The sequence below is a fragment of the Erinaceus europaeus genome, chromosome 1 (assembly GCF_950295315.1).
Source record: "Erinaceus europaeus chromosome 1, mEriEur2.1, whole genome shotgun sequence".
Lineage (NCBI taxonomy): Eukaryota > Metazoa > Chordata > Mammalia > Eulipotyphla > Erinaceidae > Erinaceus > Erinaceus europaeus.
The window spans coordinates 80,261,535-80,285,887 of record NC_080162.1 but is presented as its reverse complement, the minus strand read 5'-3'; the positions used below and the strand labels follow the sequence as shown (position 1 = coordinate 80,285,887).

The window sequence follows — 24,353 nt, the reverse complement described above, 5'->3', positions numbered from 1 at the left end:
AAGATACTTATCAAGTAATTTCTGTTAACAGCCTTCTCTCCTGCCTCCATACCTATTTTGTGATAACAGATTTATTTACCAGATTGAAAAAGGGTGTTTTATTTTGCAAAAGAGAACCTGACTATAAAAGACTATCAGAAACAATAATGATATTTCCTCATACTTTTGAATGTACAGCCCCCTGTGGAGAAAATTATAGCTAACATCACTGGTAATGAGAATCTAGGCAACTGGATCAATTATGACTCGGGGTTTGGGGGGGATAGATGCCCTCAAGTTGAATACTCCCAAAGTGAGGATGTAAGGGTGATCTGGCTGCAACATCTGTCACCCCACTGATCACCAGGATTGATTAGGATGATCTGGCTGGCTAGGTGGGTGTCCCCTTCCTCCCTCACCCCTCAGTTGACAACCTTCTCCAAATAGAGATGGACTGATCTTCGGTCAAGGGTATACAAGTAGCTATGCTCGCTTTCCTGCTAGAACCTCCAAACAAGCTTTCAAGGCCCAAGAAGAGAGCTAGAAAGTTCTACTCTGGCTTTTTGGGCTCTCTGCTGAGTAGATAGCTTCACAACTTCTAGCAAGACCTGAAACTAGAGCATGCTTTAATCTATAAAGCTCAATCCAGAGAGGCACTGAAACCACACCTACTGGAAGAAAAACTTAAATGGAAGCCACAAAGAAGGAGCAGTTAACTGTGATTAGATTAGACTACTGACTTAACATGATACCCCACTCAGACCACTTTCCCCAAATATCCCTGGAGTATACAGAATATGGAGGACAGACTATACAAGATGGAAGGCAAACTTCCTGTCCTAACAGGAAGAATCTATACAAAACAAAATTTATAAAATACCAGACTGCTATTCTAATGGAAGGATGTACAGAGTGCTACAAAAGCACAGGCAAAGAAACTGTGACCTAAGTAAGCCTGGTTGAGAGTGGGAAACAGGTAGTTTGGGCAGTCTTCCAGTTTGATATGATATGATATGATGGCACAAGGGGAAAGGAAGTTTCACAAGTGGTGAAGCAGTACTACAAGCATCTATTTCTCTCTCTCTTTCTATAGCTACTTCCCCTCCCACTTTCTCTTATTTCTATTTAAAAAAAAAGTCAGTGGGACAGTGGATATATTCATCATACATACAGAGCCCCAGCAATAGCACTGGTGGGGAAAAGAAAAGGGGGGGGAGATGGTAGTGCAGGCAGTGGTGTGCCCAGTCAAATGCATACATTATTACGCACAAGGACCAGACCCAAGTTCATGTCCCCAGTCCACACCTGCAGTGGGGAGGCTTTATGAGTGGTAATGTCTCTCTTTCTCTGTTCTACTCTGCCTCTTCCTTTCCTCTCAATTTCTCTCTGCTGGCACTCACATGGAGTGGCTCCAGCCAGCCAGGGGGTAAGTCTCCGATCCTCCCTCACCAGTTCTAGTAACTGTGATACAGAAAGGAGGCCTCGGGGAGTACACTGGTATGAACAATCCTTTATTTAGAGAAGGCTACAGGTTTTTATAGAGTTAAACAAAGAATACTTTTCACATATGTCAGAAATTACAGGTTTCTTAAGGGTCAGCTTGCCTGTAGGGTAGGGGGCTGGTATGACAAGAATTGATGTGATACATAAAGGTCAAGGCAATTAGTCTCCATGATGCAGGCAAGTTAATTATCCAAAGGCATTTGAGAGAAGCATAGGGGTTAAACCAGTAAGGTGAGGTAGAGAAGAAGAAAAACAAGCTTGATGTAAATCACAGATATCAAAGGGCACAAGAAAATAGGATTTGGGGTTTTCGTTGTCTGGTATTGGGGAGGTGTATGATAAGAGTGTGTTCTCCATCATGATCAAAAGGTGAAGTGGATGTGTGAACCCTAAAGTAGGCAGCCATTTGGCCTGCTGCTAGCAGGAGAAACTAAGTATGAAAGTCCTGTAGGCTTTCTGTGAGCTTGAGAGACTAACAAGGAGCAACTGAGTCTGGGAGACTTTCCCTCTTGGCTCATCTCTATAAGGAGAGAGGCTAACAAGTGGGGTGTCTTTCCAGACCTCCATCCGAGGATGGGAGAGCTCCCCTAAGCTCTACCAAGCTTTCACATAGTTTCACATCTGTCTCTATACAAACTAAACTAGACTGGGGGCCAGATGGTAGAACACTTGGTTTCCTTTCCTCTCAATTTCTCTCTGTTTCTATACAAACTAAACTAGACTGGGGGCCAGGTGGTAGAACACTTGGGGTTGAGTGTACCTGTTATAATGCACAACGTCAAGCCTCTGATCCCCTCTTGCAGGGGGAAAGCTTCACAAGTGATGAAGCAGTGCTGCAGGTGTCTCTCTGTCTCTCTACCTCTCCCCACTCCTCTCAATTTCTATCTCTATGCAATAAAAATAAAGATAGTAAAAAAAAAAAAACTAAAATGAAATGAAATGAAACCAAACAAAACTAGATAGGACCTGAGGTCCCACTCCGAGTCCCACCTGTAGAAGGGAAGTTTCACGCACAGTAAAGCAGTGCTGCAGGTTTCAGCACTCCTCTTCCTATCTCCTCTCAACTTCTGTCTTTATCAAAAAGCAAAACAAAAAAAGAGGAAGAGGAAAGGAAAGGAAGTGAAATGAAATTACGGCCAATATTACTCTAGGATAACTTTTCCAGAGACAGAAAACACTGCAGCACCGAAGATTTCTTCAGTACAGCAAGTATGAGTTCGAACCTAGGTCATACACATGAAAAACAAACGTTACTATTAGAGTAAGCTATCTTGCTGGCCAAAATGAAGCTCTTACATTTCATTAAATATCTTTTCATGCTTGAATTATTTAAACTATATGACAAATTATTTAAAAGGAAGGGAAAGGGACTAAGTGTTAAGACTATGTGGCATATACTTCCATCTTTAGAAGCATTTTTGTATTAAAAAGTACCAACTGATAAACTTGACTTTTAAAATACTCTCCTTTGTAGTAGATGGATATATGCAAACATAAAAGACTTGTGTAAGGCTCCTCAAGGTATCCTAATCAAAGTGACAAGGAAGTTATGTGCCTTTGGGTTTCCATTTAGAATCCTGACTGCCTGCTAACCAAGACTCAATTGAATATTTACTCAGAAGACACCATATGCACCCCCAGATAATACAGACAGACGCATGGAATCATAAAGGACAAACTGCATGCAGTTAACTCAAGTCATTTTGGGCTTGTTGTCAGACCTAATTTTAAGTCACCCCTTACCCCCAAGTTACAGTTTGCTTTGTGCAAAGTAACAATGTAGGGCTATTCTTGAATAGGGACTAGTTTAAAACAAGCCCTTCATTCCAAAAGAAAAAAATCACAGTACAAACAGGTTTCTGGAAAGGATGAAAAGCATTTTTATGCTTCTCTTTTAAAGCAAAAAGAAAAATCCTTGTAATATTATTTTTTAAAAATTATCTTTATTTACTGGGTAGTGACTACCAGAAATTGAGATAGAAGAGGGTGATAGAAATGGAGACAGACAGAGAGAGACACCTGTAGCACTCACTGCTTCACCACTTGCAAAGCTTTCCCCCTGCAGGTAGGGACCAGGAGCTCAAACCCTGGTCCTTGTGCATTATAACACATGCGCTCAACCAGGTGCATCACCACCAGGTGCGTCACCACCTGGCCCCCTCACATTTCCAAAGTCATGTTGTAAAGACAGCTATTAGGATCCCTGTAGGTTATCTGTTTCTTTCTTCAAAATAACACTGCAGGACTAGTTTGTTGTTGTTGTTTAACAAAAGAAAAGGGACTTGTTTAGCCACTTTAAATGCAGCAAAGCCTGCTTCACAGTGACTCATACTAGTCCTCCCTTTGTGCCACATGCCATATATACCTCAAAAACTGTTATATCACCAGGAAGTGTACTCTCTGCTGAAAGTAATAGGCTTCTTGTTTAGTTCATTACTGTCAAAAATGATGGTGCATTAGAAATAATTAATGCTAATGACAGTTTCTAAAATCCATGCTTCTCCTTATAGCAAGTCCAAGGTCAATGAGTGCTATTACAGGTCTTCCACACCAAAACACCCTTAATGCACTCTAACAATTCAAACACCTCTCGGGAGAATAAACAGGACCTGCTGATCTACTCTGAGGTCTAAGTGAGATTATTACTGAAATTACAAAGTAAAACTACATAGTGACAGAGGTCAGAAATTCATGCACATGTGTACACAGATACACACACATATACAAATATGTGAAAAGGGAGAATGGGGTTTTATAATGCTTACTCTATCATCAGGAAAGAAAGGAACAGCACTGGCTTCCATAAAGGCTAATTATCGCTACATGAATAACAGCTATTAGTCATTTCTGCTTTTTTATACTTATTTTCCCCCAAACAACCATAGAAACCCTTGGACAAGCACCAGATTTTATATAACAAAAAAAAAAAAAAAAAAACGCCAAGCTGTTATAGTAGTCAAAGCAGCACAGTGTTAATTTAAGGACAAAAATACAAATTAATGGAATAGAATTATCAGTCTAGAAATTATACCTTACATTTATGGTTATCTGACTTTTGGCAGGTTGTCAGGACAATTCAATAGGGGAAAGAACAGTCTTTCCAACAAAAGGTATTGTGACAATACACACACACACAAAAGAATGCTGCACCCCTACTTATCACATGAAATTTTTTCTTAAGATTTTTTTATCTAATATTATAGTTTTACACATGAGGGAATAAGGGAAAGTAAGAGAGGGAGAGAGAAAAAAAGAGAAACAAGAACAACATCTGGTTTATGTGATGCTGGGACTCAAAATGGAAAATTTAGGCATTAGTGTCTAATGCTGTACTAATTGAGCTATCTCCTGGGCCACATAATATATAAAAATTAACTCAAAATGGATCAGAAACTTAAATGTGCTAAAACTATAAATTTCTTATAAGAAGACACCATAATAATCTTTACGACATTAGGATAGGCAAAGGTTTCCCAGATATGACACTTAACTCACAAGAAATGAAAGAAAAAAAGAAAACTTTGACTTCAAAAATATAAACGCCCAGAAGGCTGGCAGGTAGCCCACCTAGTAGAGTGCATACATTACCAAGTGCAAGAATCCAAGTTTAAGGCTCAAACAACCACATAAGAATACCATGGGGGAAATGGGGGCACTCATGAGTGGTAGAGCAGTGTTGCAGTGTCTGTCTCCTCTCTGTCTCAACCTATATCTAAAAAATAAAACAGGGAATCGGGTGGTAGCTCAGTGGATTAAGCGCAGGTGGCACAAAGCTCAAGGACCAGGGGAAGGATCCCGGTTGGAGCCCTGGCTCCCCACCTACAGGGGAGTTGCTTCACAAGTGGTGAAGCAGATCTGCAAGTGTCTATCTTTCTCTCCCCCTCTCTCTTCCCCCTCCTCTCTCCATTTCTCTCTGTCCTATCCAACAACAACAATGGCAACCATAACAACAAGGGTAACAAAAAGGGAAAAATGGCCTCAAGGAGCAGTGGATTCAAAGTGCAGGCATTGACACCCAGCAATAACCCTGGAGGCAAAATGGATATATCATGCGAGGATTCCATGAACAACTATATACCACCAAGCTAGAGAACCTGGAAGAAATGGACGATTTCCTAGATACCTACCAACTTCCAAAACTAAGTAAAGAGGAAGTGGATAACATGAACAGGCCCATCACAGCTAATGAAATTGAAACAGTTATAAAAATCTCCCCAAAAATAAAAGTCCTGGACCAGATGGTTTTACAAATGAATTCTACAAAACCTCCAAAGAAGAACTAATACCTCTACTTTTAAGACATAGGAATACTCCCTTCCAGCTTCTATGAAGCCAACATCACTTTGATACCAAAAGCAGACAGGGACACAACCATAAAAGAAAACTACAGACCAATATCTCTGATGAACAAGATGCTAAAATACTGAACAAAATTCTAGCCAACCGGATACAGCAGTATATTAAAAATATGGTTCATCATGACCAAGTGGGGTTTATCCCAGGCATGCAAGGTTGGTTTAATATACGTAAATCAATCAAGGTAATCCACCACATCAATAAAAGCAAGACCAAAAACCACATGGTCATGTCAATAGATGCAGAGAAAGCCTTTGACAAAATACAACATCCCTTCATGATCAAAACACTACAAAAAATGGGAATAGATGGAAAATTCCTCAAGATTGTGGAGTCTATATATAGCAAACCTACAGCCAACATCACACTCAATGGTGAAAAACTGGAAGCATATCCCCTCAGATCACATACTAGGCAGGGTTACCCACTATCACCATTACTATTCAACATAGTATTGGAAGTTCTTGTCATAGCAATCAGGCAGGAGCAAGGAATTAAAGGGATACAGATTGGAAGAGAAGAAGTCAAACTCTCTCTATTTGCAGATGACATGATAATATACATAAAAAACCTAAGGAACCCAGTAATTATCTTTTGGTTATCATCAGGCAATACAGTAAGGTGTCAGGCTACAAAATTAACATTCAAAAGTCAGTGGCATTCCTCTATGCAAACACTATGTTAGAAGAAGTTGAAATCCAGAAATCAACTCCTTTTACTATAGCAACAAAAACAATAAAATATCTAGGAATAAATCTAACCAAAGAAGTGAAAGACTTGTATACTGAAAATTATGAGTCACTACTCAAGGAAATTGAAAAAGACACAAAGAAGTGGAAAGATATTCCATGTCAATGGGTTGGAAGAATTAACATCATCAAATGAATAGACTACCCAGAGCCATATACAAATTTAATGCTATCATCATCAAGAACCCTACCACATTTTTTAGAATAGAACAAATGCTACAAATGTTTATCTGGAACCAGAAAAGACCTAGAATTGCCAAAACAATCTTGAGAAAAAAAGAACAGAACCGGAGGCATCATACTCCCAGATCTCAAATTGTACTATAGGGTCATTGTCATCAAAACTGCTTGGTACTGGAACATGAATAGACATAATGACCAGTGGAATAGAATCAAGAGCCCAGAAATAAGGCCCCACACCTATGGACATCTAATCTTTGACAAAGGGGCCCAGACTATTAAATGGGGAAAGCAGAGTCTCTTCAACAAATGGTGTTGGAAAAAAGTGGGCTGAAACATGCAGAAGAATGAAACTGAACCATTCTATTACACCAAATAAAAAAGTAAATTCCAAGTGGATCAAGTACTTGGATGTTAGACCACAAACTATCAGATACTTAGAGGAAAACATTGGCAGAACTCTTTTCCACATAAATTTTAAAGACATTTTCAATAAAACGAATCCAGTTACAAAGAAGACTAAGGCAAGCATAAACCTATGAGACTACATCAAATTAAAAAGCTTTGCACAGCTAAAGAAACTACTACCCAAACCAAGAGACCCCTCACAGAATGGGAGAAGATCTTTACATGCCGTACATCAGACAAAAGGCTAATAAACACAATATATAAAGAATTTGCAAATCTCAACAGCAAGAAAACAAATAAATCCATCCAAAAATGGGTGGAGGACATGGACAGAATATTCACCACAGAAGAGATCCAAAAGGCTGAGAAAGGCCCGCAGGCGCTGTCGCCGCGCACGTCAGGTCGCGCCGCGCTCCGGAGAGCATCGACGACATGCCTGTGAGCGCAGGACTCTCGGGCTCCGGGGTGCGGGGCCTCTCGGTGGGGCGGGCCGTGCCGGCGGCGGACTGAGGCCGCCAGCCTCGGCGCTTCCCGCCGCTTGGAGGCTCGACGACGCGCTGCTCCGGCCCCGCGGACTAGTGGGGACATTGCGGGGGGGGGGGGGGGGGGGGGGGCGGGCTGCCATTTGCAACCGGCGACCCGGAGGGGACCGCCACCCGCCACCCCGAAGCACTTGGGCCCCGTGTCGCGCGGCGTGTCGACTCTGGCGGGATCGGCCGGGCGGGGCCGGGGTCGCAGACTTCCTAGCACCGAGCTTTCGGTTTTTGAAAAAAAAAAAAAAAAAAAAAAAAAAGGCTGAGAAACACATGAAAAAATGCTCCAAGTCTTTGATTGTCAGAAAAATGAAAATAAAGACAACAATGAGATATCACTTCACTCCTGTGAAAATGTCATACATCAGAAAAGCAGCAAATGCTGGAGAGGGCGTGGGGTCAAAGGAACCCTCATACACTGCTGGTGGGAATGTCAATTGGTCCAACCTCTGTGGAGAACAGTCTGGAGAACTCTCAGAAGGCTAGAAATGGACCTAGCCTATGACCCTGCAATTCCTCTCCTGGGGATATATCCTAAGGAACCCAACACATCCATCCAAAAAGATTTGTGTTCTGTGTTCTTAGCAGCACAATTTTTAATGGCCAGAACCTGGAAGCAACCTAGGTGTCCAACAACAGATGAGTGGCTGAGCAAGTTGTCGTATTTATACAAAATGGAATACTACTCAGCTATAAAAAATGGTGACTTCACCGTTTTCAGCCGATCTTGAATGGACCTTGAAAAATTCATGTTAAGTGAAATAAGTCAGAAACAGAAGGATGAATATAGGATGATCTCACTCTCAGGCAGAAGTTGAAAAACAAGATCAGAAAAGAAACCACAGCAGAACTTGAACTGGAATTGGCGTATTGCACCAAAATAAAAGACTCCAAGAAGGATGACAGAGGACCTAGTGGGGGTTGTATTGTTATATGGAAAACTGGGAAATGTTATTCATGTACAAACTATTGTATTTACTGTCAAATGTAAACATTAATTCCCCAATAAATAAATTGAAAGAAATTTTAAAAAAACAAAGAAAAAAAATCCGTATTAGCACAGGTGAAGGAGCAATACTTGAGATATACCTTTATAGGATAAGCATGGACCTGAAAGGGGGAAGAACATTCTGCTTAGAAGGGATAGGAATTGGGGAGAATACAGGTCCATGAAGGATGATAAATGACATAGTGGGGGTTGTATTGTTAAATGGGAAACTGGGGAATGTTATGCATGTACAAACTATTGTATTTACTGTTGAATGTAAAACATTAATTCCCCAATAAAGATATTAAAAAAAAAGAAAGAAAGAAGAAGAAGGGATAGGAGTGTAAGTCTGAAAGCACACACATGAAAAGTACATCTGAGGACAAGTATACAGCCAGAGCTGTGGTGACAAGATACACCCAAACTGAGTATTTCCATGTGCATTGTGGAAAACCCTATAAGTCTTGCTATGCAATCTGACTTATACTCACAGGCAGTAGCAAACTAAAAATACATTTAGCCAGAGGAGCATGTGATTTTTACCATCATGTGAGATGGAAAATTTAACAGAAGAGGCAGAGACTTAAGATAATAAAACCAGCTACAAACTATCTTACCAATGTGGAGAATATAGAACTCTGAGTAAGAACAGTGGGGTTAAGAGTAAAGAAAGCATGCAATAGCTATTCAAAGCTGGCATCAGTAGGACGTAATGACTGACCAGAAGTCAGAAGCGAAAAGAAAGTAAAAAATGGGGAGTTGGATGGTAGCACAGTGGGTTAAGCGCAGGTGGTGCAAAGCGCCAAGGACTGGCGTAAGGATCCTGGTTCAAGCATCCGGCTCCTTACCTGCAGGGGAGTCGCTTCACAGACGGTGAAGCAGGTCTGCAGGTGTCTATCTTTCTCTCCCCCGTCTTCCCCTCCTCTCTAAATTTCTCTCTGTCCTATCCAACAACGATGACAACAATAATAACTACAACAATAAAACAACAGGGGGAATAAATATTTTCTTAAAAAGTAAAGAAAGAAAGTTAAAAATGTTAACAAAGATGTTAAAAATGACTGATATATAAGTTGGATATGCAGTTGCCAAAACTGGAAAGGCAAAAGGAACTAAAGGTGGGAGTGGTGTGGGACAACTTAACTTTTAATGTATTTATCTGTCAAGAGTCCCTTAATGAAGGAAACTAAATTTAAAGGTTTAGGGTACAGGATACAATGGTTTCTATACAAATTTTGTATAGATATTGATCAGATATTTCATGACTCAGGCAGACAGGAGGTAGAAAAAGGTTAGAGTCCTAGAAAATGGTTTCCTCTCTGCCAAACTTTAATATAAGTATTTAACCTACCTACCTATGCTAAGTAATGCCACTGTTGAAAAGGTCAAGCTTTCTAGCTGCCTCGTCCTTTCATTAAAATAACATGATTGTCACAGAAGCCAACTTGAGAAGCTCTCCAAAGGCCAAATCTGACATATGAGCAACAAAATAGATGATGATAGTAATGTATCTTAACCTATAAGAGTAAAATTAATATCCATGAATAAAAAGTGTTATAAAATCAATGAATCAAATAAATGGAAAGGGAAAATTTCTAGAAGAACTCCAATTAATACATGTAGGACTCAAAGAGAGAGAGAGAAAGAGAATCACTTTTTGAAAAAATAAAAACACCATGGTACTTATTGCACCAAAGTAAAGGACTCAGGGTGGGGAAGGTGAGGGGTGGTGGGGTGGGAGTTGGGTGGGTAGTTTCAGGTTCTAGTGCACGATGATGAAGGACCTAGACAGAGTGTTGGAGCATTTTGTAGAAAACTGAGAAATTTCACACGTGTACCAACAATGTTTTTATTGTTGACTATAAGCCATTAACCTCCCCAATAAAAAATTAAAACAAAATAAAACAAACACCATAGTAGTAACTGTAGCAGGCAACATCAGCAGGACATTTGCACAGTCTCAAAGTATCACTATAAGACATGTAATCACAAAGTTAAAAAAAAAAAAAAACTTTATAGTGGAAAAACCAATATAAATGCATGACATGATTTAACTATGAGGAAACTTCAGACAAACACAAAGTGACATACATTCTAGAAAGTAACTGAGCGTTACTCTTCAGAAGTGTCAAGATCATGAAAACCATTGGAGGAGGCTATAGAGGTGTGACAACTAAAGAAAGAAGTGTGTGGGTGTCAGGCGGTAGTGCAGCGGGTTAAGCACAGATGGTGCAAAGTGCAAGGGCCAGTGTAAGGATCCCAGTTCAAGCCCTGGCTCCCCACCTGCAGGGGAGTTGCTTCACAGGCAGTGAAGTAGGTCTGCAGGTGTATGTCTTTCTCTCCTCCTCTGTCTTCCCTTCCTCTCTCCATTTCTCTCTCTCTTATCCAACAATGACAACATCAATAACAACAATAAAACAACGGTAACAAAAGAGAATAAATAAATATTTTTTAAAAATTTTTTGAAAGAAAGATGTAATCCTATGTTGACTTCTGAACCAGAAGTGAGCCTTATCTGTGAAATATACATGACTCCATCCACCTTCAATATAATTGTAAGACTAGTACAGCACATAAATCTGTAATAGGCATTCAATAAAGGGTTCATATTGATGATCCTAACTCAGAATAAGCAAATGTTAAGCCATATTCTATAGTTTAAAAAGTGGTAAAATGTGCGCTTTATCTTAAACTTCTTTTTAAAAAAGTTCAAATGAAAAGTACAACACCTGCAGGATTACTCTTGCAATTAGTTGGGGAAACCATTAACTGTGAAATATATCATTCCCACAAAACATCAAATAGATGAGGCAGTTTGCTATCCTTAAAACCACTTGGTCTTCTATACAACATCTGCAACACAGTTCATTATGAAACATCACTGATTTTCTTTTGTGCTTTGCCCAGAGAGCCGCATTACAGCACTACTTGTCATATGAGGCCTTTTATCATCTAATTAGTATCAAACATTTTTCTAAACCCATTGAAGCTTATCGTGCAAAATACTTTAATAACATTTATGGTAGAATTATGGGTAACTTTTTTTCCTGATTCATAATTTCTGTATAAAATAGGGATGCTACATCACAATGAGAAGCAAATAAAATGTTCAGCAACCAAGTTCTTGGCTTAAACTTAAGCTGTTCTAACATATTCATATAAGCCTGGTCATATATGCCTGGTTGAATATAAACAAAACAATAACAATGACAAGAAAAGCACTTACCTCCACAGCATTTGCAATATAACGGCTATCGCCATCAACTTTGACAGAAAAGTCATAATAACCACTGGACAACTTGGCACTCATGAAATTCAGTTCAAAAACATCCCTGTCAAGAATGATGATGGAATTAGTAAGCACCACACAGGGAAGTTCTGAATGTACCAAATACAGGATACAAAGTGATATACTTCTATTAAAAAAAAAAAAAGTTTTATTTTACTTATTTTTTATATTTATTTATTTATTTTCCCTTTTGTTGCCCTTGTTGTTTTTCATTGTTGTTGTAGTTATTATTGTTGTTATTCATGCCATCATTGTTATATAGGACAGAGAAAAATGGAGAGAGATGGGGAACACAGAGGGGGAGAGAAAGACAGACACCTGGCAGACCTGCTTCACCGCCTGTGAATTGACTCCCCTGCAGGTGGGGAGCCAGGAGCTTGAACTAGGATCCTTAAGCTGGATTTGTGCTTTGTACCACTTGCTCTTACCCTGCTGCATTATGACCCAACTCCTAGTGAGGTACTCTTTACAACAGTCCAGGGTTACACCATTCTTTCATTTTTTGACTTTCTATTCCATTTGGGCAGATTGAGGGACAATGTGAGGGACAATATTCAACAGCACTAAGATGATCTCTTCTCTCAACTCTCTAAAGGTTCTTTTCCTTTACTTCCCCGTCTCCCCTTCTAAAAATTCCACCCTCCTCAGGTGATCTTCTAAATTTAATGTGAAACAGCAAAGTCTACAGTATAAATTCAATTACATTATATATATATATATGCTCTAAGGGATAGAGACCAGTATAATTCTAGAGAAGTTTTAATTTTATTTCTACTTACCAGTGTTAAGTGAATTCTTAAAACAGCATACCTTTTTTCTACCATAATGGGGAAAAAGCGGATTCTCAACTCTACACAGCAAAATCACCAGTCTCTTAATATTCTACTGTTCACTTCATAAAATGATTTTGCTTCTTAATTTTACATATTGTCTATGTAACTTTATAACTAAGAAAAGCTCATGAGACATAAAAGATAAAGCATAACTCTAATTCAGTTACTTTGTTTCCTAATTCAATTTAAAAAATTAACCATTTATTTGTGGAACAAAAAGAGAGACTAAAAATGACATCAAATGTTTGGGGATTTTTGTTTTCAAAGTAAACAATAGTTATCTATGGGAGGTAGAAATATGAGTAAATTATATTTTCATTTTTTGGGGTCTGAAGAGTGATACAAGCAGTACAGCACATATGCATTACACCATAAAACCAACTCTAGCAGCATACAGGAACAGCATGGATAACATAAAGAATGGAAATGGGGGAGTCAGGCGGTAGCACAGCAGGTTAAGCGCACGAGGCGCAAGGACTGGTGTAAGGATCCCGGTTTGAGCCCCCGGCTCCCCACCTGCAGGGCAGTCACTTCACAAGCAGTGAAGCAGGTCTGCAGGTGTCTGTCTTTCTCTCCCCCTCTCTGTTTCTGCCTCCCCCACCTCTCTCCATTTCTCTCTGTCCTATCCAACAACAACGATATCAATAACTACAATAAAACAACAAGGGAAACAAAAGGGAATAAATAAGTAAATATTTAAAAAAATTTAAAAAAAGAAATAACTAAAAATTGGGAATACAGAAAAATTAAAACAAAATTATTTCAGTTTAAAAAATTCTTATACAATTTACATAAGAGAATGCTTCTTATATAACAGGCTGTTCACATCAGCAACGTCAAATTACTTAACTAAGTTTAGGTAAACTTAGCACTGATTTTGATTTATGAGTCTGGGCTACTATGGCTGCAGGCTAACTTCCCAAAACAAGTATGTTGGTACCCTGCAAAAATGTGGTCAGGACTTACCCTACAGGACTGAAGGACGTCTTCTGGAGGACGGTGGCTCTGGAGGCAACAGATTTAGCATATTCCAGTTTGACAGAGGCATGAGTCAGAGGCTGAGACAGAACATCAGTGACTTGCAACTGGAAAGAAATTTTAAAAATTGTCTGTAGAAACAAAGACTGACTAAGGAGGTAGGGAATTCTGTTTCTGGGATGTTAATCCACAGGGAACAAGTTCTGCAAAGGTTCTGCAAATGCATCTCATTCTAGGAAATATCCACTATCTTGGCCTGTTACTCATTAGAGATCAAATACAGGAAATCAGGAATGGTATAGATTATAAAATGTTAGAGGTGAGAATAGTCTTACAGATTTTTTCCCAGAGATCTCATTTTTCAGATACAAAAAACTATAGTCCTAGGGTGGGAGGTGGGGGGCAGACTGGCCTCAAATCATAATTAAGTTTCTTTCTGAACTCCTTTTGAATTAACAATACTAAGCTTAATTTATATTATATATATGTGTACATATATATACATACACACACACATATATATATATACATATATATATTAGCAGTGGACTGGGTGGTATCACATGTTACCATGCACAAGGAGCCAGATTCGAGCCCCTCTTCCCCACCTTCAGGGGAACACTTCATGAACAGTGAAGCAGGTCTGCAGGTTATCTCTTTCTCTCCCCCTCTCTACCGCCCACTGTCCTCTCAAATTTCTCTGTCCTGTCTAAGAAAAAAAATGGTGACCAGGAACAGTGAATTTATAGTGTAGGCACTGAGACCTGGCAATAATCTTAGTGGCAAGAAATAAAATAAATTTTTAAAATGAGAGAGATGGGTGAGAGAACAAGAGCATCATTCCAGCAGATGTGACTGGTAAGGATTGAACTGGAAGCCACATGCTTGAGAATTCAACACTTTATCCAGTGTCCCACCTCCAGGGTCACTGGAAAATACATTTAAAATTTTTTTTTTTAATATTTATTCATTTATTCCCTTTTGTTGCCCTTGTTGTCTTTATTGTTGTAGTTATTATTGATGTCATCGTGGTTGGATAGGACAGAGAGAAATGGAGAGATATGGGGAAGACAGAGAGGAGGAGAGAAAGAGAGACACCTGCAGACCTGCTTCACCGCCTGTGAAGAGACTCCCCTGCAGGTGGGGACCTGGGGGTTCAAACCAGGATCCTTACGCCGGTCCTTGCGCTTTGTGCCACCTGCACTTAACCCACTGCGCTACCACCCAACTCCCGAAAATACATTTTTAAAAGTAAAATTTTCCTGGGGGGCGGGTGGTGGCACACCTGGTTAAGCGCACGTTACAGTGCACAAGGACTCAGGTTTGAGCCCCAGTCCCCACCTGCAGAGGGGAAGCTTCATGATGAAGCAGATGAAGCAGGGCTGCAGGTGTGTCTCTGTCTCTCTCTATCACACCCCCCCCCCCAATTTCTGGCTTTCTCTATCCAATAAATAATAAAGATAACAAAAAAAAAACTTTAAAAAAAAGTAAAATTTTCCTGTAAGCCTAGTTAGGGACCCAGAAATGTAAATTTCTTGTACTTAATTTATTGAAATCCTTACTATTTAAAATTCTCTGGGGGAAAAATGGTGGAAGCTTTTTGAGATAAAGCCAAAGGACTCTGCTACAAGTTTACCAGTGGTGTTGTCCTCATTTCCAATTTAAGGGGAGTAAGTCTTCTTTTTATAGTTACGTCCTCATGGGGTTATGTATCTGTCCACGTATTTCTGAAAGTCTTACTGGAAATGGAAATCAGAGTGACTCTTTTGGAGCACTGGTAGTCATACCCGCAGGACAGCCTGTTCATGGGTGTCAGAAGGAGAGCCCTCGGTCACAACCACAACTGGCACGTGGTAGCGATTCTGAGAGAGTGCAGCAGCAGCTGAGGCCACACTAAAAGCTTCTGAAAGTGAGTCAAAGTTCTTCTTGCTGAAGATTGTGTTCATTAGCTGGATAACTTGGTCCTGAAAGAAAAAAGAAAAGCAGCTCCAGATCTACCTCCAGCAGGAATATGGGAGAGTCTCTTCTCACCACCTAGTTCATGTATCACTCACCACCTAGTTCATATTTTTCTTTATCTGCTCCTAGGTGTTCACAAGAAAGGCCTTTGATTTTATTAATTTAATGCAGAACTAAGGGGCTTGCGAATTAGTGATACCACTGAACAGCCTCCCAAGCCTTTTTTTCTTTTTCTAGAGATAGGGAGAAACAGAGAGGGCAGAGGGAGAGAAAGAGTTTGAGGAGAGACATCACAACATCTATAGCACGCACATGTGGTGTCTACCAGGCTTGCATGTTGTAAGGAATATGTTCTACCAGGCAAGCCATCTCCTGGTCCCCCATTTAATCCAAATTGAGAGGGGAGGAGGTGGTGGCGCAAATATTCTGCATTTAAACTTACAACTTAAATTTGATTGTTTTTTTCCATCTATGACTATGATCTGAAACTCATACATCAACCTGTCAATCGTTTCTTGAATACTAGCCATATAAATGCAGAATATTTCTAAATAACTCCCGAGATATGAAAGTGTATTATAAAGTTTGTTAAATGCCTATGTGTGCTAAGTATTCTGAAAAGTATTTTACATGTGTTAACTAACTGAAAAGAACTAATACTTTTTTCCATAATAAAAAACTGAAGCTAACGGAAAGTAACTCCTACAAGTTATAGCAGAAAAAAAAATTCATAGGCCTATTTTCTTCAAAGTTGTTCATAATAAAATGTTCTTTCCTGATTCCCCTTGCCCTCCCAGCTAATTATCTTCACTTCCAACCCACCTCTAAGTAGTGTATTAGAGTTGTTTATAGTTAAAGACCAAGTCTTATAGCCAAAATGCACATTAGAAAGAAACTAAAATAGCTCTCCATTAGGAACTAATGGACTGCTTACAGAGAAAACTAAAAGTAATATATTTTTTTAAAATGGAGCCTAAGAGGCATTATTAAAATTCTGGAGGTTGCTTGCTTAAGAGGAAAGATTTTCCACTTCAATCAGTTTTGTTTTTTAAAACCTACCATCTAACAAAAGAGCTCCCTTGTTCCCAACAGTGTTATTCAGTCGACATGAAATGATTTTCTTTAATTGTACCAATTACATTTTCCCATCACTAAGCTGTTGACATGTTAAAAAATGGGTGACTATTCACCAGAGTGATTGTCAAAAGCAGTGACAGCAAAATTATTCCAGTCTAATACCTGGTTAGTAGAATCCTAAGAATAAAGCAAGAAAAAGTTTTAAGTTGCATATGTAGAACACTGACAATTCACCTACTGTACTGTATATAAAAGAAGTCCTAAATTATTAATAAATGAATAATAAATTTCTGCACTTTCACCCATAATAGAATCCAAAGAGAATTCAGTGTCTCCAAGCCTCCTCCACTTGGGATGAAGAAAAAGACACCACAAGAATATCAATAAGTGAATTAATTTGTTAGATCATATTCTCCAGAGAACACGTGAAATTAATTCAAATTATTCAAGACAGATATTTATTGTTTACTTGAAGAAATCAGGCACAAAATTCATAATACTTAAAAGAAATAGAGCTCTTTACTCGGAATATGAATCTCTCCTTCTATAATTTAAACAACAGCACCTTGTATTTTAAATTATTTAGACCAAAGGCTAGTAACCTTCTTACAAATAAGGGGTACAAAGAAGGTCCTACTTAAAGGTTTCCCACACACATTCCAACTAAAGCTCTTTCAGGTTAACAAGTTCCTCTTGAAAAAGAAATAATTAACTGTTGTTGGATGCCTGGTAGATTCACATGCCTCTTAGTAAAATCTGTCTATCAGCAAAGACTAACTGATGATGGAGGGGTAGAGAAGAGAAAAGGCCATTTTGAAGTACAGGGAGTGTCTCAGGAAAAAGAAGACAGGCAGACACCACTAAGTGAAAAACATTCTTGAGACAAGAAGTATCTGGAAGTAGAGGAAGACAAAGTAAAAGTAACATACTTGGTCTTCTTGTCACTACCTCAGGACATGTCTGCACCCCATATAAAGCAATGGTAGCAATTTCTCTGCATGTCTGTCTCACTGTCAATCAGTTTTTTGAGAGCAGGGAATTACATCTTTTTAGTTCTTATTCTCAGTGTAAGATCTTGAGTGAATAAATCCCAATACAAGTGAATAACCTCTGAAAAAAAGTTATCCTTAACAGATGAAGCCAATAACTCTTGTGGATTTTACATCTCAGAACTGTTAGACAGGCACCTCCTTAATAGATGGCTCAGTCCCAACATGGTCCATGAGCTTATAGGTGGCAGCCACAAATAACGCTGTTGTTTCCAGTCCTTCTTCAAACTGGAGGTACACACCTCCCAGTTCATCCAAGCGAGCAACAAGGTCCTGTCATGAAAAAAAAAGGGAAGCATTTTGGAAGTCAAGTGAAAACAGAAACAAGACACACAAAAACCACTACCAGTTCAGTGTAGGAACATACACACACACACACACACTCGCAAAACAGTGATCAGGCAAAGTATATGTCTGTTGAAAAAGTCATGATGTATTTTTCTATGCAAAAAATGAAACATGACTTTTCTAACAATCTAATGTTTCATACATTTGAAGAGGAGAGTCTTTTCTGTGAATGTTTCCCTGACCTCCTGTAATCCTGTTCAAACTCAATAACATGGTACTGAAAGCACTACTTGCTCTAGGCAGAAGGCCTGTGGGTCAGGCTGTGGTTTGACTGGGAAGGATAAGGACAGATAGATTGATTCCACAGCCATCCAATTGGATACAACCTACAGAATGAATGTTTCCACTTCTTTTTGTTGTTGTTGTTGTATTTATTTAGTCTCTTTTGTTGCCCTTATTGTTTCGTTGTTGTAGTTATTATTTTTGTTGTTACTGATGTCGTTGTTGTTGGATAGGACAAAGAGAAATGGAGAGAGGAGGGGAAGACTGAGAGGGAGAGAGAAAGACAGACACCTGCAGACCAGCTTCACCACCTGTGAAGTGACTCCCCTGCAGGTGGGGAGCCGGGGGCTCGAACCAGGATCCTTACGCCGGTCCTTGCGCTTTGCGCCATGTGCGCTTAACCCGCTGCGCTACTGCCCGACTCCCATGTTTCCACTTCTTACTGAGTGCTCTGAAAGATGAAAAGAGACACACTGCTCTCCCAGGCATCATAACAAGGCAGCTAATATACCTATGGAGCACCAAGTGATGGCATTGTCAGAAATGTCACTTGTAGGGAGTCAGGCAGTGACACAGCAGGTTAAGTGCATGTGGTGCAAAGCGCAAGGACCAGCGTAAGGATCCCAGTTCGAGACCCTGGCTCCCTACCTGCAGAGGAGTCACTTCACAAGCAGTGAAGCGGTACCTTTCTCTCCCCCTCTCTGTCTTCCCCTCCTCTCTCCATTTCTCTCTGTCCTATCCAACAACAACGCCATCAATAACCACAACAATGTTAAACAAGGGCAACAAAAGGGAAAATAAATGAATTAAAAAAAAAAAAAAGAAATGTCACTTGTTACTGCCTATGCAGTTCATGAGAACAGTCTCTGGGCAGCAGGATTTCTGGATAAAGGAAGTGGTAATAACAAAACCCACAATAACGACCTGCTGAGCTTCAGATCACATATCAGGTACTTGAGATCCTCACTTGTCCCTACAACAATCATAAAAAAAACCTGAAATTCAATTTTACTAGACTATGCTTCAAAAAGCTAAAAAGCAGTTTGTAGCCTATTTGATCGTGTAATTAACAAGATCAGCCTAACAAATATTCCCTAGGACACACTGTTCTGATATAAAGAATATGTGTCATAGACATGGGAAGAAATCACACTGGCTATAACAAATCAGGAATGTTTACAGTGATGAGTCAGTCCACGAGCCTGCATCTAAAACATCTCAAAAATAGGAACTGGGCAATTGATTTGGCAAAATAAATTCATACCTCAATCTCCTCCACAATGCTCCTCAGGTCAGCCTGCTGAGACAGGTGGGATGCTGTCTGCAGAGCCTGGACTGTGCTGGAAAGTAAAGAACCAGAGACCATGACTAATAAGTCTCCTTTCATCTACTCACACTTTTGTACATCAGTAAATCCCATATTTTGCAACTCTTTAGAAGTCTAAGGAAGTCTCAGCTTTTAAGGATCTTATTTACAATGTAGCTGGGAAAGTAGAGAATAAGGTAGGAAAAGGTTATTATTGCTTAAGAAGTGTGTGAATCTGGACAAAAAGACCAGCAGTAAGTACTGTGGCAAGAGAGTAAAGGTTCACTCCCATCTCTGAAAATCTCATTTGTTCCTAATGGAAACAGAATAGTATTTATTCTATTCTATTCCCACTGCCTAAGGCTTAAGTAGGTGCTCTTTGGGAAAATACAACCCAATTCAAGGAAAGAGTTTTTGGCATCTCTATATTGTACAAAGCAGTGTGCTAGGCAGAAGTTGGCTGTCTGTTAATTTTCTCCATTCCTTATTCCAGGACCAAAGAAACACTGTGGAATCTACATTTACAGCTTGCTTGGTAGAGTTTAGAGCAATTTTTTCAAAATCTGACTAGTGAGACATCAACAGGAAGCACTCAATAAGCACAAGTTGTTGGGGAGTGTCTAATGCTTGTGATCTCATAATCTTGCAGGAATAAATCAAAGCCACTCATCTTTTAGGCACTAAATAAGATGAAAGGCATAAAAAATTTGGTTCTTATAACCAAAGTCTATTTTATTCATTTCCTATCATTTATTCCTGATTATAAAAATGTTTATTTGGGATCCACAAAACTGTATGTATGCAAACCAGGTTCATGCTCAGTCACCACAACACAGAAGGAAGCTTTAGTGCTATGGTCTCTTCCCCTCTCTCTGCCTCTGCACCTATCTCGCTATCTAAATAATAATATTAAATTCAAAACTTCAGCTACCAAAGGCACTGTCCTTGATGAGGCAATGGAATGCTTAGCTGAAACATTCAAGAGCAAACAGTAAATTCAATCACTTTTCTGAAATGAAGACTATATCAACATATCCATTTGAAAACTGTCAAGTGTGCTTCACACTACTAAAATTTAAAACTGTTTGTTAGTATACATATACTGAACTGACAGCAACATTTGCAATAAATATGAAAAATACATATCTACTGGAGGCGGTAACTCAGCCTGATTGCACCAACTGAGTATCTGATGTAACATATTTCTTCCTTTCTTGTGCCAAGGTATGTATTTTATTTGTAAGGAACTCTTACTCAAATAGTCTTACTAAAGAATGTACTATCATTGAAAATAAAATCTACCTATTTTTGAATTAGTGATTGCAGCCTGTTTGTATAAACACTGGTAAAACATATTAATTCAGATCTTCCCCCTAAAATAAGTTTTTCCAAAGATTAGATTCATTGGGATAAGTATGGTGTGTGTAATACCATCTTCATTTGTTGAATTACTTTATTTAAGTGGTTTCACTGGAAAAAAATCTTGATTATTGGCACAAAGTTAAAGTAATTATTTTGGTGGTTGACTATATTGACTTATCTGTAATTTTTTCATTTTATAATACTTTGTAGTGGATGAAAAAAGTTTACACATATTGGCCGGCCCAATCAATCTGTAAATGTGCCCCTTAATGTAGGTAGAACTGGTGAACAAGATTTAGAGAAACTTTTGGGTCAGAAATTGGTCTGACCAGCTTAAATATATTAGCAACATAAACAGCCTAGCTCCCTATATAAAATTATGCTAATTGAAATAGACAGTACATTACAAAATAATGTCTAAACGTATTAGTCCATGGTAGTAGAGGTAGAGAAAAAAAAAACAAAAAACAAAAACAACTTCCAAAGGGTTATTTATGTTTGATGGGATTTACAACACAATAAGAAAACTCTGGCTGGGATGACAGCATAATGGTTATGCAAAAAGATTTCCATGCCTTGAGGCTCCCACTTCAAGGTTCAATCCCCAGCACCATCATAAACCAGAGCTGAGTAGTTCTCTGGGGTGGGTGTGTGTATGTTTGTGTCTCTCTCTCCCATTGAAATATTAAATAATAATAATAATAAACACTAATGAAAAAACACTTTAAATAAACTTAATTTTTTTAAAATATTTATTTCTTTTCCCTTTTGTTGCCCTTGTTTTATTGTTGTAGTTATTGTTGTTGTTATTGTAGTTGGATAGGACAGAAATGGAGAGAGATGGGGAAGACAGAGAGGGGTTGAGAAAGACACACACCTGCAGACCTGCTTCACCGCCTGTGAAGTGACTCCCCTGCAGGTGGGGAGCCAGGGGCTCAAACCAGGATCCTTATGCAGGTTCTTGCGCTTTGCGCCACGTGCGCTTAACCCGCTGAGCTACCGCCCAACTCCCAATAAACTTAATTTTAAGAGAATGTAAAGGGGGCACTGGAAAAGGCAATCTCTGCCATTTGTCTAGTCTACCTATAATTAGATATGTACATTTGGTAAGAAATAAAAACCTTATTGATGTAAAAGTAAATAAAAAAGTAATGAATTTTATAAATGAAAAAACATCTGTCACACCTCAAAATAATACATCATCAAAGAAGAAAATTAAAATTTGTGTAACCCCTATCCCTAAAAGATAACTATTTCCAGTTGATTTTAACTTAACAATATACTATATTAAGCAGTTTCTTCTGATCCCCTATATCCCTTGCTGCTCCAGCAATCACCAATCTGTGTCCTGCTTCTGAATGTATCTATTTAGAAAATTTCATATAAATGGAGTCATACATCATATGACCTTTTGTGTTTGACTTCTTTTTTTTTAAATCTTTTTATTTTTTATTTTATTTATTATTGGATAGAGACAGAGAAATTGAAAGGCGAGGGGTTAGGAGAGAGGGAGAAAAACAGAGAGACACCTATAGTCCTACTTCACCCTTGTGAAGCTTTCCCCCTGCAGGTGGGGACCAAGGGCTTGAACCTGTGTCCTCGTGCACTGTAATGTGCGTGCTTACCCAGGTGCACCACCACCTGGCCCCTTGTTTGACTTCTTAGTTCATATAGCACAATGCTTTCAAGGCTCATGCATATTACAGTACGTATCAACACTTCATTGTTATTTATGGGCTTTCTTCCTATTTTTTTTTTATTGCTACCAGGGTTGTCATTGGGGTATGGCGCCAGCACTACAAATCCACTGCTCCCAGTTGCCATTTTTTCCTTTTTAAAAATTTATTATGATAGGACAGAGAAGAGAGAAGTAGAGAGGGGAGAGAAAGATAGAGAGACACCTGCAGATCTTCTTCACCCTTTGTGAAGCATCCTCCCTGCAGCTGAGAGGAACATGGGCAGTTTTTTTTCTTAGATTTTTATCCATTTATAAATGCATCCTATGGCACATGTAGTGCCAGGGGTTGAACTTGGGACCTTATGCTTGAGAGCAACTTTACCTGCTGTGCTACCTCCTGGACTGCTATAAATGTATTTCTATAAAATAAACATTTAAGTGGTCCGGGAGGTGGCGCAGTGGATAAAGTGCTGGACTCTCAAGCGTGAGGTCCTGAGTTCAAGCCCCGGCAGCACATGTACCAGAGTGATGTCTGGTTCTTTCTCTCCTCCTATCTTTCTCATCAATAAATAAATAAAATCTTTAAAAAATAAATAAATAAATAAATAAAAATAAACATTTAAAATTCATGTCATCATCAAGATAACCTGGGAAATACATATTTGGTGCCTTTCTAGATGGAAACATTCAGAGCAAACTTGTTCAACCCAGAAATAATTTCCTAGTTCCCAAAGGATGGCTAGCCCCTTATGTAAAACCATTTATCTAGTCAATGTGTCAGGAATGCACAGTGAGACTCTGTTGGTTTTCATTAAGATCATAACAGTTTAGATATCCTACATGAAAAACTAATTCTATTAAGAGGACAAGCTGGAACACAAGAGTTACAGTTCACAGAGGAAAGCCCTAGAGTATTCAACAATTCCTGTGGGACGTTTATTGTTATAATATACTTAGGAAAGTGAAAGTTGAATTTACAAGCAAGATAAAAATCTGCAACTTCCCATGATAAATACTGAACCCAGAAAAGCCTGCTAAGATAGCCTAGAAAGAACTTTTCTTTCTTTCTTTTAATTATTTTTATTTATTTATTTATTTATTGGATAGACAGCCAGAAATCAAGAGGGAAGTGGGTAATAGAGAGGGAGACAGAGAGACACCTGCAGCCCTGCATCACCAAAACTCCCCCCTTCAGTTGGAGACTGGGGTGCAAACACAGGTCCTTGTGCATTGTAGCATGTACGCTCAACCAGGTGCACCACCACCCAGCCCCTAGAAAGAACTTTTCATTATATCATTTTTCTCTTCTCCAAAAGTATTAAGTGTCATGCTAGTAACATCACCAGAAGTCTCAGAGTGAAATCAATCCACATAGCTTTTGAAATGTTTTGATACTAGCTTTAATTATACATATTCTCTAGTCAGCAATTCTTTCCCTCCGGAGTACTATATTCAAGCATTCAGAAAACCAAGCCTCTCTTGCTAATATACAGCAGATGACTCAGAGAAATTGGACTGTGAAAGACTACAATCCCATCTTTTCAGGTGGTTCATTC

At 39.0% G+C, this 24,353-nt stretch overlaps 1 protein-coding gene across 4 annotated transcripts in view; it reads right to left on the bottom strand.

Moving 5' to 3' along the window:
• RPN2 (ribophorin II) overlaps positions 1–24,353 on the bottom strand; it is a 66,793-nt gene that overhangs the window by 22,292 nt on the left and 20,148 nt on the right. For all 4 annotated transcript variants that reach the window (XM_016186143.2, XM_007518441.2, XM_060189599.1 and 1 more), the window contains exons 5-9: positions 19,716–19,791; positions 18,020–18,154; positions 15,584–15,760; positions 13,785–13,903; positions 11,923–12,028 (exon numbers count right to left, since the gene is read on the bottom strand). In XM_016186143.2, coding sequence (XP_016041629.1) covers positions 11,923–12,028; positions 13,785–13,903; positions 15,584–15,760; positions 18,020–18,154; positions 19,716–19,791 — 613 coding nt within the window. The remainder of the gene's footprint in view (positions 1–11,922; positions 12,029–13,784; positions 13,904–15,583; positions 15,761–18,019; positions 18,155–19,715; positions 19,792–24,353) is intronic.